Source organism: Mus musculus, chromosome 17 (assembly GCF_000001635.26).
Source record: "Mus musculus strain C57BL/6J chromosome 17, GRCm38.p6 C57BL/6J".
NCBI classification, from domain to species: domain Eukaryota; kingdom Metazoa; phylum Chordata; class Mammalia; order Rodentia; family Muridae; genus Mus; species Mus musculus.
Window position 1 is genome coordinate 43,383,443 of NC_000083.6, and position 21,170 is coordinate 43,404,612.

At 45.0% G+C, this 21,170-nt stretch overlaps 1 protein-coding gene across 8 annotated transcripts in view; it reads left to right on the forward strand.

The window, feature by feature from the left end:
* Nucleotides 1-21,170, forward strand: part of Adgrf5 (adhesion G protein-coupled receptor F5) — a 99,229-nt gene that overhangs the window by 23,114 nt on the left and 54,945 nt on the right. For 3 of the 8 annotated variants that reach the window (XM_006524126.4, XM_006524124.4, XM_006524129.3), the window contains exons 1-2: nt 5,641-6,265; nt 20,476-20,655. In XM_006524126.4, the coding sequence (XP_006524189.1) occupies nt 20,500-20,655 (156 nt within the window). In that variant the 5' untranslated portion in view covers nt 5,641-6,265; nt 20,476-20,499. Of the gene's footprint in view, nt 1-5,640; nt 6,266-20,475; nt 20,656-21,170 lie in introns of those variants that run through there. The other 5 variants (XM_006524125.4, NM_001357332.1, XM_006524127.3 and 2 more) reach the window with 4 other exon arrangements.

Sequence of the window (21,170 nt, forward strand, 5' to 3'; positions counted from 1 at the left end):
GTACACAGGTGTCAGAGGGTGGCTCCTGATGGTTGGGTTCCCCTTGGTTCTAGAATCTGCTCTTCTGTGGTCGAGTTTTCTACTTCACAAGATTCTGTAATGGTGGTCTCGTATTCTCCAGCATCTTCCTCATTACAAACCAGTGACAGTCTAATGGAAGCATCGAAACCAATATAGGCTAGGATTCTATCTAGGGAGGACCAAGCAATGACAGGACATTCTATGTCCTTGATCTAAGCTTGGATAGATGGAGTTCCTTCTGGAACAAAGCTGGGTGGTTGATGTGTGAACGGGGAAGGTTTAGTTATGGACATTGTCTGGGAAAGAATTTTCTGTCTATATCCTCCGTGGTAGTGATGCTCTTTAGAGAAGCTGGTGCCTGGACAGTGTGCGTGGTTGGGAGTTGTTAAAGGAGGAGAGAATGAAATTCTGTTGTTAAGGGAACTGGGCTTTGAACATTTAAAGTGTCATCACCTATATTAGTAAATAGATAAGGGACACATGTTGGCAGGGACTTGATTTTCCTCTCTAGGACAGAGGTGTCATGTGACTTTACCTTTGTGACCCACTACTCTGCTCTAACTGTTTCTTTTTGGGGGGAAATTAAAGATGAGGGACTATGTCTGGGGGGGGGGATGGAGGAGCTTGGATATGAAATTAAGAGAACTGAATGGAAAGACAGAATAGCTAATTCTATTCTGGTTCTGACACTAACAAGGGACTGTCACCTTGGTTGAGCCTTTTAGCTTCCCCCTAACACAGGTAGTTGGAACAAACAGTCACCTGGTGTAATGTTTAGTTTCAATTTGACAAGATCCACAGTCACCTGAAAAAAAAAGAGCCTTTTTTCTATTAATCATTTTATTTGTTTACATTTCAAATGATATCCCCCTTCCCAGTTTTCCCTCCACAACCCTCACATCCCATCTATCCTCCCCTTTGCCTCTAATAGGGTGCTCCTTCACCCACTCACCCACTAGCACCTCACCACTCTAGCCTCCCCCTATGCTGGGGCATCAAGCCTCCACAGGACCAAAAGCTTCCCCTCCCATTGATGCCAGATAAGACCATCCTCTGCTACATATGTAGCTGGAGCCATGGATCCCTCCATGTATACCCTTTAGTTGGTGGTTTAGTCCCTGGGAGCTCTGGATGGTCTGAAAATAAAAGATTCTTAATGAGGAATTATTTAGACCAGGTTGGCCAGTGGGTATATCTGTGGGGGTTGTTTCAAATGTTAATTGAAGTAGGAAGACCATCCTACAACTGGTGGTATCATTCCCTAGGCTGGGCCCTGAATAGTATTAGGTGAAGAAAACTAGTAAGCAAGCAGGTATCAAGGGTGCATTCATTTATCTCTACTGTTGATGGTGGGTGTGACTTGGGTAGCTGCTTGAGTTCCTCCTGGACTTCCTCTAAAATGATAGGCTGTGACCTGAAATTGTAAGTCAAATAAACTCCTTTCCCCCACATCTTTTTGACAGAGTGTTTTATCACAGTTGCAGAAAGGAACCTAAGATACTTGGTCTTCTACTATTCTTTTTTTGATTTTGATTTTGATTTTGATTTTGATTTTTCTCTTGCTGAGCATGAATCTTAGGCTTCTATTAGTCTGGTAGCTTGGGCAATGTGGCTGCTTCATAATCATGTTAGTCGTGATAGGAAATTATGCCTATCATAAAGGACTGTGTTTTCTTCTTTGAAGGTGGAGTAGGGGGAATCATGGGAAATGATGAGGCCCTGAAGAGAACTGTGAATATTGGAAAGGGCATGGGAAAAGCACTTTGAAGGTCTGAACCTAGCATCCAGTGTTTGCAGATTACACTCACAGTCAGTCACTGAGTACTATGTGCTGATTCACAGCATCCCAGGATGCACCACAGGGGAACTGAGGTGCTTGACCAGTGTGTCCAGGCATTAACATGCAGACCTCCAGAGGGAAAGTACAGCTTCCCTCTAAACAGATTCCTCCCAGGCCAAAGGCAATGGCAGCTCCTTCAACACTCTGCTCTCCTCAGGATTCCAGGGGAGGAGGAGGGACCATGGAAGGGAGAGCCAGTGGCAAATGAAATTACCCAATAACTCTGATGTCATGTGCGTCACAGCTGAGGCCTGTGAGTGACACCATAGGACCAGCCGGCATTTTTCTTTCCTATAGAAGTGATGTCATCTCAGAGAACTGAAGGTTGTATTTGAGGGTTCATGTCAGCTTCTCCCAAGTAGAGGTCAAGAAGGGTCAAGTGAGGGTTGCTGCTGGTCCCTGTACTGTAGAGCCATGCTTCAAGTTTCCCTCTCCCAGAAAAAGGCAGGGAAGGTAGCAGAACAACGCAGGTTTCTATCTGGCATGTGTTTGGGACTCTGGCAGAGGCAGGTTTTACTGGAGGCACCAAGTAGTAGAAAGAAGTTGTCAGCTGCATTCAGAAGGTAGAAGAGATTCGCTCTTCCACTGCCAAATGCCACCATTGATTGATAGTGACAGATGCTTAGAAGAATGGGTATGTTGCTGTGAGTGGACCAACAACCTTGGAAGCTAGGGCTGAGCACAGACATGTCTAGTGCCTTCAGTGTAGGCTCCGCCAAAATATGCACACCACAAATGGCATATGCACACCAGTAAAGCCATGTGTAGAGTATAAAACAGCCTAGTTATTTGTTCTTGCCTTCCTTGTATAAGGACAAGTCAGTGGCAGAAACAGGTGACCTTGGGCCTGAAAAGGTTGCCAAAATCTGGTTATAATTATGAAAAAGGAGGATTGACCCATTAACATGTAAAAGTGAGAATGTTTTCCCCTTAGGATGGCAGGTATTTTTGGGGAATACTGCTTTGTATGATTTGTCCAGATGTTTAAACAGTCTTCTCCAGGGACTCAGTGGTCATCACCTCTTCCCTTGGGGACATTATTTTCTAACAGGATAGAGGCAACCAGAGATACCAGCTGGCTGTTGGGATATGGGCCGGAAGGTTGGAGATGGCCAAGGGTACTGGGATAGCTCATTTAGAGGGAAGGGGAAAGATTTCACTTTGCATATGTACAGACTGAGCTCATGTTGAAATCCCAGCTGGAAATGGTCCACAGGTAGTTAGGCATATGAGTCAGGGGTTCTGGTCCATGGGAAAGACAGACATTGGGAGTCATCCCACAAACATTTAAACCAAAGTGAAGATTGCCTGGAGACACATGACAAAGTTGCAGGGAAGCAGTGCAAAGTTGAAGCCATGGGACGTGTAGTAAGGAACAGAAACGAGCCGGGAAAACTGACTCGGCACAGCTTTATGTCAGCAGCTGCTATTGAGCATCTACTACCTTCCAGTTCCTTAGCTGCATTTAGGTGTAAAATAAGTCACACCAGTCCCTCCCTCAAAGTGCTTAAAGTCAGTGCGCTGACATGACCATCTAGCTGCAGATGGGTAGTGGCAAAGACACCTTTGAGGCATCGTTGGATGGGGCAGGGCAGGGGTGTGTGTGGAGCGGGTGTGCAGGGTGGAGCACATGGTTTGGAGAAAATAACACCCATAAACTTAAAGAGAGAAAGTAGCATTTTTAGAGTGAAGAAGTGGGTGGGGGACAGAAGAATAAAGTGACTTGTCCCATACTAGGAAATGCACTCTGAAATTCTTGCCTGGGAATGCAGGAGTCTCTCTTCTGTGAGGTTGCACTGGCATGTAAGACACTGTCGTTAACAAACACGGGTAACACAACCGATGATGGATTATTAACTCTGACTGTGTCCCTAGTTTGCTGAGGTCAGATTTCAACTTGCCACCAACCCCAACTTTCTAGATCGAAAGGTGCCCCTGATGGTCAAAGGCGCCTGGAGCTGAAACAAGATAAGGTGGCCTGCCAGTTAGCTCTGAGCTGCAGTTGAGACCATATGGCAGGTCCATTTCCCACCGGACTTTGTTTTCCCTGTAAAGTGTTAGATTAGCACAGAGTGTTCCTAGTGCCAGTGGCAGAGGGCAGGTGGGGGCAGGGAGGGATTGTGGCTGAGGGGGAGGAAAGGGAAAGCCACTTTGTCAACTCCCCCTTCCACATCAGAGGGCCAACTGCAATCAAGCCACCAAAGCAACTGACCATTGTAAATGACATAATAGTAATATAATATAATATAATATTTGTGTAGGAGCTCACTCTGACAGCAGGCTCTAATCTTCAGGCAAAAAACCACCCAGTTCAAGCTCTAAGAATGCAGCCGAGAGTCTTCATGTGGAAGGATACATTGTAGGGGGTTCATGCTCTGTTTGCCCCGATGGCAAGCTTCTTTAATTTTGTTTTTGCATACTTGAATTCAACTGAACTGGGATTGAAACTGTTTAGAAAATGATTCCATCTGCATTGAATGTGTACAGAATCTTACATCTTATCATCATCTTCCAAACAACACAGAATCACAATTCCATTGACTACCTGAAGGATTTACGTAGTTTAAGCACGTAGGAATACTCATGCAGGTTATATATGAATGCTATGCTATTTAAATAAAGGACTTGTACATCCTGACCCTCTAGAATCTTCTGGGGCTCCTAGAACTGATCCCTGGTGGACGACTTCCCCTAGCTTTTGTCTCCAGGCTGATCAATACTTGCTCTCTGCCTTGCAAAGACAGAATAGTCAGAAGGTAAGATGAACGGAGAGAAAGGGTGGTCAAGTGGCAGAGGGAGAGAGTTGAGAATGCGGAAGTAGGCTCTGTGTCTCCAGTCCAGGCCTCTAAGCTTGTTATTCATCAATTAAGTGTGTGTGTGTGTGCGTGCCCGTGCGTGTGCACACATACTCATATATGTGTCAAGGCATGTCAGAGGACAATTTAATAGGGTTGATTTTCTCTATTTACCTTTACCTGGGGCCCAGGGATCGAACTCATGTTTTTAGGCTTGCATGGAAAAAGCTTTTACATGCTGATCTACCTCCCTGAACCATCCAGACTAGGACTTTAGTTTTTCCAAATGATCTACAGCAAAGCCTATACATTCTATAGTTTTAAAAATCATAGTTCCATGCAGTAAAACTAAGTTTAGCCATTCGTGGGACCGTGGTTTGGATTCTTTTTATTCAGGCTCTGAAATCAGTGCCCTAACAGTACATGATTTTATGATTTTTTTCTAACTCTTGGGACTATCCGGAATTGCTTACTTTCCACACAGACTCCTGTGCCCCAACAGGACCTTAAAGTTTCAGAAATTGAGCAGCATTTCTCTCTCTCTCTCTCTCTCTCTCTCTCTCTCTCTCTCTCTCTCTCTCTCTCTCTCTCTTTCTCTCTCTCTCTCTCTCTCTCTCACACACACACACACACACACGTTCAATTAATAACAGTATACCACTTCCCATCTTTCTTTGGACCCTGGGCAGGCCACTGCTTCTCCTCGAGCCCCAGTTTCCTTACTTGCATGGTAAGGGCAGGCAGGATTGAGTTCAGCTCAGAAACTGTAATTGTGGTTGTGGTTTACAATTAAACCCTGTGACGGAGCCTGCTGACTAGACGAGCCCTCTTCACGTCTCCTTATCTTCAAATATTGTTGCTGAGATGATGTTGAAGTGTCGCAGGATGAATATCATTTGATCTACAAACGTTCAGTTTCCCTGGAAACTAGATGTCCCCTACTGTGATATATTTGAAGCACAGGTTTCCCTCAAGCTCCAGACAGGTCTCCCATCCTCTGGGATATTTTTAGCTTCTGACTTCTTGGCCCTGTTAGAGACAATGGAATGGGCTTATGGGTAATTTTAATTTTCCTTACACAGTCTAAGTATATGGTCAATGTGTTGGAGGTTTAAATGAGCTATCCCTCACCACTCACTCTTAAGTGCTATCGCATATCTGATTTGCACTGTTTTCGCTTCTAATTTTTTTTTTTAACTTCTATTGGAGAAAGAAAAGCAAGAACAAGGGGCATTGCTCAAACAAGTCTTTCCACTTGGAGGAGAGGCTTCTCCATAAGAGGACCTGAAGGACTTCCCATGGGCGTGAGGGAAATCGCACACGCCATCCGGGGAAGTGGACCAGGAAATCGCTTCTTGTTTTTCTAACAGCAAAGAGGCTCTAGGGGATGGCTCCGTGAGCTTGGAGGAGTGCAGCTCCTGGAGGCAAAAGTTGAGCAAAGGAGTGGCCAGACCTGTTCATAAAGATGCCTGCCCCGCTGCCTCCCGATTGTCTGTGAGGTCCCCTAAGAAGGCTGCGGGGCCAATGGCCCCGTAGTGAAAAACAGAGAAGTTTCTAGACATCTGTTGAGAGCAGGCGCTTGCCTGGAGACGACAACGGTGGTGGACAGGTAACAGATTTTTCTCTTTCTGTGGTCTGTGTACCTTTGTAGCCAGACCTCTGGCAACCCGAGGCATTTGTACATTTCCGCGTTCTCCCTGTTATTCTGACTGATAATCTTTAGCATAGCTGTGTGCTAGGAAGGTAACATTGCGCTGCTGGAAGTCCACAGTGTGGCCTGCTTTGGGGAGCATGGAGGTGTCTCCCTCCGGTTCACTGCTGGGAGCAGTTAGATTTTCTCTTTAGTAGAGATAGCCAGGCAGCCATGGCGGTGGTGGCCTGGAGCAAGAGGAGATTGCACTTCAGCAGCCGAAGGAGCTCTGAGACAGCGCTTGGGTGGGGCACGGAGACCTCCTGCCCGTGGCTGAGGGGAAAGGAGCTTATGTGTTGCTCAGTTAAAACGTCTGGTCTTAAGAACCAGTCAGATTTGCTTTCAATGTTGTAGAAAGTCGGGAACAAAATCTGTATACAGTTTACTTAAGTCGGATTTTCGTGTATTTTGTACAAAGTCAGGTTGTACAACTCCCTCATAGCTCTTTGTCCTTTGGAAAGGGCCTAATAGAGTTGGGGTTTTTGTTTGTTTGTTTGTTTCCATTTTGTTTGCTTTTTCTAGCTTTTGAGACAGGGTCTTGTGTCTTGCTTCGGAGCCCTGGTTGGCCTGAAACTTGCTATACAGACAGGGCTGGTCTCAGACTTGCTACTTCTGTGTCTAAAGAACTTGGAAGTCAGGTGAGCCATTTTTTCCTAATTGCATAGGAATATATGGACATATTCTTACTGTGAAAGACTGGCTCTTGGCAGTATTAAAATTATATACTTCTCAGTACATGTTTTCTCCTCTCCCCCAAAACCTCTCCTTCAAGTGCTCTGTGTGGTACTAGGTAAAGGCTTGTTTGTTTGTTTGTTTGTTTTGCTCTTCCTGGCCCAGGATGAGGCCCCACAAGTTCACATTGTCAATTTTTTTTTTTTGATAACACTTAAAATCTTCTCTGTGGAAGGGTCACGTGACACAAGAGAAACATGTCCAGCTCACTAAAATTTAGAAAGTATGAAAAAGAATTCCTCTCCCTTTTTGCTCTTTTGCTATTTTTGGTGTTGCTTTTATTTTTAATAATATTAACAATAATTTCTTAAGGATGAAACTCTAAGATTACCAGCAGTTTGGGCATTTTCTTTGAAGGACATCAGACTTAGCGTTATTCTAGAGATGGAAAGGAGGCAAATAAAGAGATTAACTGGCCATATAGATCAATCTATCATTCAAAAGCTAAATGATTGACCAAGGGAAGGCTAGATGAAGGCATGGAAACTGATATTTTTACTTGATGAGTCATCTTCCAAATATATTAATCATCTGTAAAAGGTATCCTTCTCTCTCTGACCCCACCCTCTATATTGTAAAAAACATAAAAGTCTAAGAAAAACATCGTAATGAACAAGTCTATGTGGGTCATAGAGAAGGGGAGGGGCCTTCATAAAGAAAAAGCAAACAAGGAAAAATGAGGAAAAAAACCCACAAGAGTAATAACAGTTCACTCAGTTGTTCATATTTTCTTCATATATCCAAGGTTTTCACAGCCCAAACTGGGGGTCACTTGGGGCTGCTGGAGTTGATATTTTGCTTTAGACTATCTTGTTCAACTTGCTTTCTACAGTTCCTCTTGAGAGTAGTCAGCAAGCCAATGCACTGCACTGAGAGTAGTCAGCAAGTTAATGACCCCTCTTAGCCCACTGCCCTGACCTGGTGGTGGTTGGGAGGCTGGGTAGCTCCGGGCTGTACCAGAATGCAGTCATATCACTCTGCACCATACGATGCTCAACGGCATCTCAGGGTGCTCACAAAGTCATGCAGGCTGCCACCTCCTGAGTAGTGAGATCGATCAGTCTTCTGTAGATCTCACTTCAGTCTCTCAAACTCCAACACAACTTTCATCCTCTCAGAAGGCACCCATACGCCTTCCTTTGCTGGGCCACGGGTAAAACTGGCATCTGATTCCTGTTCTGTTGGATAAAATGAGACGTGAGAATAGGAAAGTGACAGTAGTCTGCCCAGCTTTACACAGTGACTCTCTTACAGGCCTCTGGGATGAGAACTCAGACCTCTTTTCAGTCTGCCGGCCCCTTTCTTAGCTAGGAATGAGAAGATAAAAAGATAACTGAAGAATTGACACCATTATCTTGAGCACATTCAATTTCGCAGCATGTGAATGCTTTGCTGGGGGTTGTGAAGGGGCACCTAATTATTGCATCATGTGGATAGCCGAGGACTAGAATACTTGCTGTCGGTTGCTGTCAGTCTCAGGAGCTTTCCGGAGCCAGAGGAAGCTCCTCGAACTTCAAGGTCACAATTGGGTCAGAACCTTTCTGCAAGGGCCCTGTGCGTTTGTTATTTGCCCTTCTGTCTCCCGTCTTCCCACTGGTTCCATTACAGCCCCAACTTTGAGAATGAGAATCCTGGATGTAAGTAAGTAAGTGGAGCAGCATGGTTACCAGCAGCATCACCTGGTTACGATTCTGCAAAGCCGGAGCTTTGCTCAGCTGTAAGCATTCGGAGTTAGGATCCTGGCAGGCAAGGATGGAGAAGACATTCCCGTTTGCATCCCCAGGGACATTGTCTTTCTAGTTTCAACTGGAATGACCCTGCCCGACTTGACGCAGATACATCAGCTCCTAGTGCTTGCAGATCCTATGGAGGCTGATTAAATGGTCTAGTAAACAGGATGTGTTCTGTTAAATGCATGAACTGCCTGTGGGCACATCGTAAATGCCGGAGCGGCTTGCCAGGTCTGTCTCTCAGTTCATCTTGTTTGACTCTGGTCACTATCCTCAAAAGAGTTGGAATCTTGTTTACTTCCTAAAAGATAATCATAAAAGTAAAGACTTTAAAACCACAGCCTCATGGAAGCAGATACGCCAGAGAGGTCCTCTAGGTTTTACAAGATTAAAAACACAGGGGATCTTGCAGTGTAATTACTTTAGACTCTTAACATGAGTTAAGGAGCAAGTGCTGAGAATTTTTTTTTTTTTTTTTTGTTTTTTTGTTTTTCGAGACAGGGTTTCTCTGTATAGCCCTGGCTGTCCTGAAACTCACTTTGTAGACCAGGCTGGCCTCAAACTCAGAAATCCACCTGCCTCTGCCTCCCAAGTGCTGGGATTAAAGGCGTGTGCCACCACGCCCGGCTAAGTGCTGAGAATTTTAGTAACATATATTCACTTTGTGCTTACTGTGTCCTGGGCATCCAGTCCAGCACCTTGTGAAGATTACTGTTTTTCAGTTGTGCTGATTGGCCTGTGTGATTATCATGTTTATTTTGTAGTTGAAGAAATATACAAAGGTGGAGTAAATTATTTTAAAATAAATAACTAGTGGGTAATAGAGTCATAATTATATTTCAGGCTGTCTGACTTCTTAGTTTATTTGCCTAATTATTATGCCGCACTCCAGAAACTATAAAAGCAGTGCTACATGATTCACTGGGCCAGAAAAACAACTAGGTAGAGAAGTGCAGGTGTATTTCAGAGAAGGACACATCCCTGAAGAAACTATGAGAGACAGTGTGCTACAAGGGCTACGGAGTCAGGCTCTAGCAATTGACACTAGACCTTGCTACGTGACCTGAGTATATTGCATAATTTTTCCAGTCATTGGTTTTTTTTTCCCACTATACAAGTGGGGACAATGTCATAGGACAGTATCATAAGGAGTAAGCGAGCCTGATGTGTGTGGATGTTTAGCCTTAAGTCGAGTCTGTAGAGGTGCTTGATAAAGGGTATTGGTCATTGTTATTCAGTTTAAAAGGGGTGCGGGGGTGGGGGAGAGAGGCAAAAAAATATGTGAAGCTCAAAAAGGGAAAACCGAAGCTTTACAGTGTCGAGAACCGTGTGAGAAGACACTCAGAGGTGGTAATAATCCATTCAACCCACATTTGCTGTTAGCATTTGTGTCATATTTTGAAGAAGCTACAGTCAAAGCTAGTGAGTAGATCTGCCTATATCCAATCTTGCAGAGACAGTGTTGGCTGAGCTGGTTTGGCGTTAGGTCTCTGCGTGCGTGTTTGTCGGGTGTTGTCTGTGCATCTTCCTCGGGGCATCTGAAATGATGGCCATGTTTGAATTAGATACAGTGGTGATCTAGAGGGAAGTCCATGCTGAGCCAATTTATCAGTTGCTATGGTGTGGGATTAGTGGTCAGGGGAGAGCGGGGAGGGGCATTCAGGAGCCTAGAGCCACTATCCAAATGTGACTGGGTAAACCAAGCCGGACAAAAGCTACGTGACCCCTAAGGGTGTCATTGGTTATTTAGTTGCTGGTGGACTACCATTCCCTTCCCCTATCTGTTTTTTGCATTCAAGAATAATCACAGGGCTCTGGGCCTGCAGGTAAAGAGAACAAAACCAGCAGGTAACAAATCTAGGAAGAGTTGGTTAGGAAAAAAGTCGGTAGCCCAGAAGACAGCAGATTCTGTTTTAGATGGATCAAGTTTAGACACAGATAGTAATAATACTATTGGAGTTATATGCCCAGGAATTTAACAAATAGGACAGTGTAGAAGCAAGGCTTAGGGTGTTCTCACATATGCTAACTGTTTAAACTGTGGGGCTGGACATGTTCCCCAAAGCAAAGGTGTCAAGAAAGAAAGGCCCAAACTGAAGGAGACAGATGTGTTTGGTAGGACCCAGATGTGTATGGTGCTTATAGTGGATGAGAAAAGAAGGGGGGCAGAGAGAATAGGGGAAGGAGAAGGCTGTCACAGAGGAGGGACACAGGTGAGAAACCAGAGAGCACTAGAGATATATTGTGTCAAGTTCTTTCATATAAAATGCTATTTATAAAAAACACTAAAGTCACATAGTCAGAATTAAGCCATCTTGGGACACGAAGATTATCTAAGAATATTGCATTCAGAGAGAAAAATTAAGTAATTCTTTTTTTTTCTGTTTTGTGCAGCATACTCCTTATTATTAAAAGCGAACAATATCCCCAAAGGAAGAGATAAAAATGTAAGAGACTTAAGATCATGACCATGGGTGGCCGTGTCAGATCACAGGAAGGTAGTGTGGCCAGGGCTGGAAAGGAGCGACTTCAGAAGGCTAAAATTGCTCTGTAACTGTGTATATGCTGGAGAATTTGTATGCGTGTGTGCACGTGTGTGTGCGTATGCATGTGTGTGTGATTGTACGTGTGCATGTGTGTGTATTTGCATAGATGCATATGCATGGATGAAATTATGTGTGTTGAGGGCAAATATCTATCTCTGGTCTCTCCTTCAGTCACTTTCCACCTTTTTTTGTTTTTTGTTTTTTGTTTTTTTGTTGTTGTTGTTTTTCGAGACAGGGTTTCTCTGTATATCCCTGGCTGTCCTGGAATTCACTCTGTAGACCAGGCTGGCCTCGAACTCAGAAATCTGCCTGCCTCTGCCTCCCAAGTGCTGGGATTAAAGGCGTGCACCACCACGCCCTGCTCCACCTTACTATTTTGAGGCATGATCTCTCACTGAACCTGGATGTCACCAATTTAGCTAGAGCGGTTGAGCAGCAAGCCCCAGGGATCTTTCTAGCGCCACCTAAGCATTACAAATGTTTACTGCCAAAACCAGCTGTCTTAGGTGATGCTCTGGGATTGAACTCAGGTCCTCAAATTTGCACAGCAAGCACTTTACCAACTGGGTCAGCTCCCCAGGCCAACATGTTGAGATATTTTAAATCACACGTTAAATCGCTACTGTTCTGAGTTTTGCGAAATCCAGCAGTGAAATAGTTAAGATTTGGCTCAGAAGCCGCCTCCCTGATGGGTGGTCACAAATCATTACTGTTATTTAGCTACTCGCCCAACAGCAGTAAATCTACAGGGCTCCATCTCAATCTCTCCCTATGGCCAACCACAGGGCTAACCCCTGTCTGCAGTTGGAATGTCTGCTTGACATTGTTCTACCCAGTGCAGGGAAACCCCTTTGTGGTATGTTGAAGCTATGAGATAGAATAGATAAGCGCCCAGCTAGGAACTTCATGGTTTTTTTTTTTTTTTAAAGATGATAATCTCTGCTTAAAGGTTAAAATCTCCCAGTGACTTACAAGGAAGCAAGAAGGATAATGGGTTATCAAGAACCAACACATGTGTAGTGTGTTTTGGAAAACTCCATCCCATTGTGTACAAACAAATGTTCGTCTGTAATCAGATAGTCCCCGAGCTGCTGGGACACAATGCTGCCACAGAATCTTATTTCAAGGCAAAGGAAAATTAAATAGAAGGGGGGGGGGGGTGGAGAAAAGCTCTTCAAAAGAATCATTTAATTGGCATTGTGTTTCGTGTTTGTGTTGAATAAATATTTACCTTACAACCCTGCATGTGCCAGGGATGAGTCATTGAATTAAATAAGGTCAACAAAGATAAGTCTTATCAGCCCTGCAGTTGTATATACGGTCTGTTGGGAGCCTCTTAAAGCTACACTTGAGGATTTTGAACCCGCACTTCTGTAGATCTGGAGGGAGGTTATATGTGGACGGCATCCCATCTACATTGAAGTCTCAAGCATCATGCAGATGAACAAAGACATCTTATTTGTGTGTGTGTGTGTGTGTTTGTGTGTGTGTGTACATGCACTTTCACACATGGGAAGATGCACACCCTCATGTGTACACGGCAGCCAATGGTCAATATTGGGTGAGTGTCTGTCTGTTTCTATAGCTCCCTACTTTTTTGATTATTGCTTTGGAGTCACTGAACCTGGAGTCCCCAGTGGGCCTGACTGGCTAACCACCAGTGAACCCCAGGCAGGTTCCTGTCTCTGCCTCCCCAGAGCTGGAATTATAGGAACTCACAATCATGCTCAGTTTTCTCCTATGGGTACTAGGGGTCCTAATTCAGGCAAAGGGCAGAGCAAGCACATTGCCCATCCAACCATCTCCCCAGCGCAAATGGTGTTTTCTCTTTGTTTGCTTCCTTACAATTCTGAGGATCAAACTCAGATCTTTATACAGGATAGACAATTGCTCTGACATTGAGCCACAGCCCCAGTAAACAGGGAAAATAATCTCAGTGTGCAAAGCTGCTCCTGAAATGGGGTGCCATCACCCAACTGTCCACCGTCCAGGAACTCTGTTTTGCATTTCTTAAACAAACGTACCACTTTAGTCTAAGTCTTAATTTTAGTAAGGATATGTTTTCAAAGAGATCCAAGTCTGTACCCTAGGGCAAGGAGGTAAGGGCTATAAAGAGACAGCTCCCAAGACAGGCTGTGGTGGTGCACCCCTTTAATACCCGTGCTTAGGAGGCAGAGACAGGTAGATCTCTGTTGAGGCCCAGCCTAGTCTACAGAGTGAGTTCATCAACAGCCAGGGCTACACAGAGAAACACTGTCTCAGAAAACAAGGGAGTGGCGAGGTGCTCGGGGAGAGGAAAGGAGGGAGAAAGGGAAGGAGGAAGGGAAGAAGAGAGAGGGGAGGAGGAGAGGGAGGGAGGAAGGAAGGGGTAGAGGAAAGGAGGGACAGACAAAGGGGGAGGGAGGGAGGGAGGGACGGAGGGAGGGAGGAAGGGAGGGAGGGAGGGAGGGAGGGAGGGAGGGAGGAAGGGAAAGAGAGAGATCCTAAAGTACTTCCAAAGCACCCAATAGTATATCTCCTTAGTGAGCCCCAGGCCAAGGCCAAGTTGATTCACAGTCAAGGGTTTCTTTGAAACCATCCTAGTGTGTAATGTAATTCATTCCATTCATAAAAAGAGAGTCACTGATACAACAACATTCAAGTATGTGGTGCAAAATGAAGGAGGCCCCTCCCCCCAGACCGTTGTAAGCAAATTCTGGAGTCCTGTGCGTGCCATCTCCAGCTGCTTATGCCCTACACATGACAACTCTTCCCAGGATGGTGACCATCTCACTACCAATAAGACATCCCACCCTGCATGAGAGAGCATCCCACCTGAAGGCCCCGTGAGCATCCTCAGGTCCTCCTCTACGGACTAAAGCATCACTGGATGTTGTTGGCCACATCCTCCTCCCCAAATGCCAAACTTCCTTGGCTCACATTATTCTCAGTGCTCATTGCTGTAGTTTTCTATGCTTGGTTTTGATGACAGGGTCTCACTGTGTAGTTCAGGCTGGTCTTGAAGATTCCCCCTGCCTCAGCTTCACAAACACTGGGATTATAAGTGGGCAGGGATATGACGACTTGCCCCCTTCACTTCCTGTCACTCTAACCTTGTTCCTAAATATCCAGGAACAATCGTCCTCTTGGCCTGGACTTGACTATCTGGAATTCTGTTGGGTTTGGTTCTAGTCTTTTCTCCCACCTGTCTCTTGGTTTAATCTTACTAATCATGTGGTCAACAATATCAGGTCTGCCTACCATGGCATTCACCTCACAGAACATCTGTCTTCTGCTCTTTTGAAGTCCAGGCACTCTGAACCACTTATAGCTCCTTGAATGAGCCATGTTCTCTCCTACCCCAGGGCCCTTGCACATGGTGTTTTTGACTTGGAAACTTCTAATTCTCTCTCTCTCTCTCTCTCTCTCTCTCTCTCTCTCTCTCTCTCTCTCTCTCTCTGTCTCTCTCCTAAAGATAATTGAAATGTATGCTTATTTAAACACTATGCTAGGCACCTTCCATAAGCTCAAGACTGGGGCAGGTCTTAGTTAGTTAGTTAGTTAGTTAGTTAGTTAGTTAGTTAGTTAGTTAGTTAGTTTTGCTTTCCAGAAAGTTAAGCACACTATTCAAAGGATCCACACTGGCTTTAGGCGTCCTACATTTAGATTCTTGCTCAAAGTTGTTTAAGCACCCACTATGTGGCTCAGTTAATTTTAGATCATACTGTTAATTAGAAAGCACACCTGAAACACTTCAGAGGGATTGTTATGAAGATGAAGCGATGGAATATAGTTGGTTCTCAGCATTGGGTACATAACAACTGCTCAAGAACTGTTACTACTGCAGTGACTCAAGCGACTGATTCTTTAGTGCTGTCTGTCTGCTTCATTAGACACCAAGCTCCATGGAAACAGGACCCACTGTCTCGGTGACTGCCACTTCCTTGAGCCCAGCGGAACACCTGGCACTTGTCAGGACCTAATAAATGGGTGCATGAATAGATGGGTGAGGGATTCATGGCTTCATGGAACAATGCGTGTCATGCAAGCAGGAAGGTCCGGGGCCTGCACTAGTGTGTGTAGGTGTTCAGGGAATGGGACTATTTATAGCCCCGGGTATCAAGGGACTTGAGTTAGGAGGCAGCCCTTTCCTGGACACGGTGGGTGGGTAAACTTTGAATTTACAGTGACTCCTGGGCCTATGAGAGATGAAGATTAATGAGAGCCAAATGAATGGCAGGATTATCTTAGTTGCCAACCACTTAAAAATAGTTTGGTGATAATTGTTCCCGTTCACGCTCAAAAATGGTTTTGGTTTGACTTTTTGCTTTTGTATGAACACTGGAAAAACTTCTTGCCCTGTTTTAGATACCGCCCGAGATGTCAGCCAACATCAGTAGTGGACAGCTGGGGAATGCTTACTAAGCACATTATTAAAAAATAAAAGTCAGATCATGGGGGCCTTGGGTACCAGTGATAGTACTTTTACTTTGAAAAGAATTAGGAGCTTAGCAGGGAAGGACTAAAGAAAGAGAGTGACAGACTCATCTGAGGTGGGACAAAGAAAAAGGGTGGTGGCTATTGTTGCCATAGTAACACAGGTCAGGCAGGGAGGCCTGGGCCAGGTCACATATCAGAGGTAGATGGCTTCAGTTGGATTTAGAAGTTAAACTGGTCAAGGCTGCATCTGAGATGCAAAACGTGTACGGAATTGTATGTGTTTAAAGGAGTCAGAAGATTTTCCAAGGGCAACTGCTGTAACTCAATGCTCTGTCAAATTCTTGCCCTTGTTCATAAGAAAGCTCTAGCTCAGTAGATAACGTGATCTGCCCTGTGTCACACCAATAACTGGTGGCCTCGGGAATGCATGCTTTGATTACCTGCTCCATTTGGAGAAAAATTTCCACGTGTTATTATTGCTATTTCATCAAGAAATTCTCTTGCCTCAAATGCCCCTCCCCTGGAACATTAGGTCACTTGGTAATCAGTTTCTCCACTATCCTGTACCAGGCTCTGAGCCCTGAACAAAGTTTCCACTTCTGTATCTGAGAAGTGAAGTAGAAACGACTTAGTAGTCTCATAGAGTTCTGGGTAGCCTAGAGGGTTAAGTGATGCAATCTGTTTATTTTTAGAGATGATATCTCACTAGGCAGCCAAATCTTCATGCCCTTATTTCCCCGAATTACAGGCATGAACTACGGTGCCCGGAGGGTGCCACCCTCATAGAGCATAGCACCACCCTGGGCATGCTTCCCCACCTTGTGCCTAGGGACTGTGATCCCCATTTCCCATCTGCAGTTATCCAAAGTCCTATCAACATGGTTCACCAGGCTATAGGAAAATCCGATTAGCTGGAATCTAAACAATCGCTGGTTACGGCTTTGCTTCTAACCGTCTCCACCCTTAGCTGGCTGTGAGATCGTTAGCACTAAGCTTTAGTATTTTCATCTGGAAATCCAAGATAGCTGTGTGTATTCCATGAGGGGTGCATGAGAGAAAATGGCAAGACAGAGCTGGGTGAAGTTTACCAAAACCAATCATTTCCAAAAAGAATCCCACAGTGGCCCTGTTGGAAGGGACTTGACATCCCTGTGGTAGTTCATTATATGACCATTCTATGGACAGGAGTTGAACCCTGCAGGAGGCCCATTTCCTCACCCCTAATCAAAGTTATCCAGGACTGCTGACAGGATTGTAGGACAAAAGCCAGTCTTCGGATGTAGGCTGCCTCTCAGATTCAAGAAAACAGGCTGGGTCTTCCCTGAGCCTTTTGTGGTACACAGCCACTTCACAAGGCACCGTCACTATTGGCAACTGAGGAGCCAGACGTGGCATGGTCCGTGTGTTGCTGAGAACTGCTATGACTTATTCCCGGAATGTGACATCATCCCGCACTTTCCTGTCTTCTGCCTTCGTAGACTTGAAGACCGAGTCTGGGTTGACGAGGAAGTTGCTCAGTATGACGGGGATAATCCTGGGAATTAGACCACATTTCCCAGCTGTTGGTCTTGTGATAGGCCAGCTCACACAAGTAGGTGACTTAAAGTAGAGTGTCCAATACTTTAATTAATTAAGAATTGATTAACTAGGAATGACAGCAAAGAATTTTCTGTCTCTGTGTCTTTGAACTTTACCCCAGGAATGTTAGAAGCATTATGCACGTTTGGGGCATTACAACTAAGGGCACTTGTGACCATATTTGGCCTTATTTGTGGGAGGTAGCGCCAGGTGTCAACTCTATCAGTGTGGATCTTTTCCCCGTTAGCTAAGTTATGGAGCACTGCAGATTTCCTCATAGGTGAGAACTCCATGAGCTGGGGGGCAGACATGTTAATAAGACCAGTGGCAGGCTAAGAGGAGTTACAGCTTCAAGTTTCTTCCCTGATGAAGCCCGAATAGTCAAAGTGGCCTCCCTCTGGCACCGTGCTCCCTTTGACCAAGTTTGTCATACTAGTTGTCGGTTAGTTAGAATACCGCTTTCCTTCCAGAGTGTGACTTTCCTGTCTTCCAGACAATACCTCTTCTTTACTGGATAGCTGACAATTGTCCCTCATTCCAGAGGATATTTGTAAGTTGGGGTTCTATCTATGTCTCTTGGAAAACACACACACCCCCAAATGAGTCAAACAATGTGTTGTTGCTTTTCTCCAAATGTCTCAACAGAATGAAGAGTTTAAACTTTATCAAGACCAATCTTAAAGGAAGCTAGAAGTAGAGAGAGATGAGACTATATTGGCCACACCCTATATTGGTGTATCAGATGTGACCATTTAGGGACTTTATTTCCAAAGGATACTCTCTCAGGAGGCAAATTAACCTCCTCAGGCCCCAGCCCAGGACATTATACACTGGTTGGCCCATTTGGGTCAATCCAAAACACAAACGAAGGATTTACTGAAGCATTTGGGAAGTAAAGAGTGGGAGTTTCCTGTAGTCTCTCCTGTGCCTGAGTCCCTCCTTAGGTTTCAGGGGCTAAGGAAGTCTAACTGTTCTCAGACCCTTGATGAATTGCCTCATTGTGGTGCCAACCAGTATATAATGTCCTGTGCTGGGGCCTGAGAAGATTAATTTGCCTCCTGAACAAGTATCCTTTGGAGATATAGGATGGGCTGATTTATTTGCAGAGATAGTTGCTATCAACAGACTCCATCATCCTACCTATCCCTGCACCAAAAATGTGCATAAAGACCACGTGATATGTCATTGTCCCTGCAGCAGATGCATCTGGTCTGTGACGTCTGTCCCCAGAACTGAAATGACAAAACCTTGTCCTAAAATAACTGAGTTGAAGAATTTGAAAAATGCATCCACTGCCAGATGTGCAAACCAAAGTGTTTCCCAAAGCCTTGTGTTTCCTTCGATCCCACTGGGGAAGGGGAAAGGGCAGTTGTCTCTTGGTGACTGACATACAGTTCTTCCTGATGTGTGCAGCTCGGCCCTCATCATGTGGCACCCTGATCCTGATTCTCTGGTGTTCTCTGCAGCGCTCTCCTGGCTGCCCTCTGCCCTTCACAACCCACTGGGATGATGACCATTGCCAGCCATGTTCACTGTGCTTTCGTTCTTTTAATTCTTCTCTTTCCTGCTTTATCCTGTTATTATTTTTTTTTTTTCAGAATCAGAATCTCAGGAGCTTCTTCCTGGATTTTCATCTCATTTGCGTCTCAGGAAATTCTGAGAGAGCTAAGGGAGAAAAATATAATGACCTGCATTTTGTAGAGGAAGCACTGGGGTCAATAGAAGATTTAGTCCAGGACATGGGTCACAATAATGCCCCCTAGACCATAAGCCTAATCTCCCTGTGGCTGTTTCCACAGGCACACATGGGTATAGAATACCATGAGGAGAGGGCTGGGGAGATGGCTCAGTGGGGAAAGTGCCTGCTGTGTTACCATGATGTTCAGCACCCCCCTCCCCAGCACCCCCATTAAAGCCATTCTGTAATTTCAACACTGGTAGACAGGCAGGCTCTGTGGCTTGCTGACCAGTTAGCCGAGTCAGTGGATAAGGTCCAGGTTCACCGAAGGACCTCCTTCATAAAATAAGGTGGAGAGTGTGCGCACACACACACACAAAGTCAGAAAGGAAGGGTTTATACCAAGCCTTTTTTTGTTTTTTCGTTTTCATTTTTATTTCTGGATGTACTTGTTGGGATTATTTTCTCTGATTTTCAAATAAAGCAAAGATTCATTGGTTACAAGAAGGCCTCCTTTTGCATCTCCAGCACTTTACAGAGAGAGGTTTTTATAACTAAATACTAACAAGTCCTAGACTATCAATATAGTCAAAGGGCCAATTGAATGGTTTTATTTTAATAGAATTAAAAGGAAAAAATAGGTAAAGAGAGAGCAGGGTAGACTTGAAAATACCAAAGTGCATTGAATGTAGCAAAAGAGCGAGGTGAGGTCTCTGAATGCTTTTATGGCACAGTCCGTATAGTGCATCATATTAAACGGATCTCTCTGTGCACGTGTATGTGCGTGGGGTGTGCATATGCCGTGCTGCATGAGTGGAAGATAGAAAACCACTTTAAACGTCCACCTTTAACCTCTTTGAGGCAGGGTCTCTTTAATGTTCACTATTGTGTGCGCCAGGCTGGCTGGCCAGGAGCTTTCGGAGGCTCTGTGCGTTTCATTTCAGATGTGTCCATAGCAGCACAGGATTTATGATGGTGCCACCTCGCCTGGCTTTCCACGGGTGATGGAGATGCAGAATCCCCCCTCTCCTATTTGTGCAGCATTTTTCTCACAATGCCATCACTCAGCCTAATAGCATTTTTTTTTTTTTTACTAAACTGCCCATCTCTTTTTCTTGCTTTCTTTCTTTAGCTTCATTTTCTCCCCTCTTTTTTTCACCCCACCCTTCATCATGTCCACAGAACCTATACTCCCCAACCTGCTACCTTTGTATTACTCACGTTAACATCTCCAAACACCCACTTCTCCCCATCCTCTGGGACATGTTTGCCTCCCCAGGAGAGACGATGTTTCTCCCTCAGTTTGACATCTCCCTGCCCTCCCCTTCCCTTCCCCTCTATTGCAAAGGTCCTTGAGTGATGTGACTTTCAGGACACGGGTTGTCAGTTCTTCCCTCCTTTCCTAAATCAATCACTGGGTCACTAAAGCACCATCCTTTCTTTCAGGCGAAGCCACTCAGACCTGAAGACATGAGATCGCCAAGGACCTTCACGTTCTACTTCCTGCTTCTTGTGATTTGTTCTTCAGAAGCTGCGCTGAGCACACCAACAGAGCCCATTGTTCAACCTTCAGTGAGTAAAGCTAAACCTGCAGTCATTTCCTCCGCCCAGGTCTTTGATTTCCCGGTAAGGTCACAATCAGAAAACAGTTCTTTGAAGCAATGGGGTAGGAGGGGATTTTGAGACAGTGTTGCAAATGTAACTGTTTCACAATCTGAAATCACTAGTATCAGGAGAGCTTCCCTCACTAGATTACCATCTCCACATCCCAGCAGGCTGATGGGCTGCGTGCAGCAAGAAAAGTTCTAACTGCAGATCAACCCAAAATTGTAAGTTTACTTAAAACAGGTTTAGAAATGATGTAAGCCTATCGAAGGGTTCTTCCCGGTAAACGTGGTAGACAACATCAACAACATCGAGTTGCCATCTCTGAAAGGCTGGAGACACCTGATTGGCTGAGGCTTCACATGGAAGCTGGCCATGATTAGGCATCACAGTTTAAAAGCCATTAGTCTCTGTGTTCGTAGCACAGTTAAAGGTTAACAGCCCCAAAGGGCCACGGGTAGTGTCTAGGACTCTTCATGAATAATGAAAGTCATTTGTCTTTGGGAAGTCAGGCAGCATTTAGCTAAGTAGGGGAG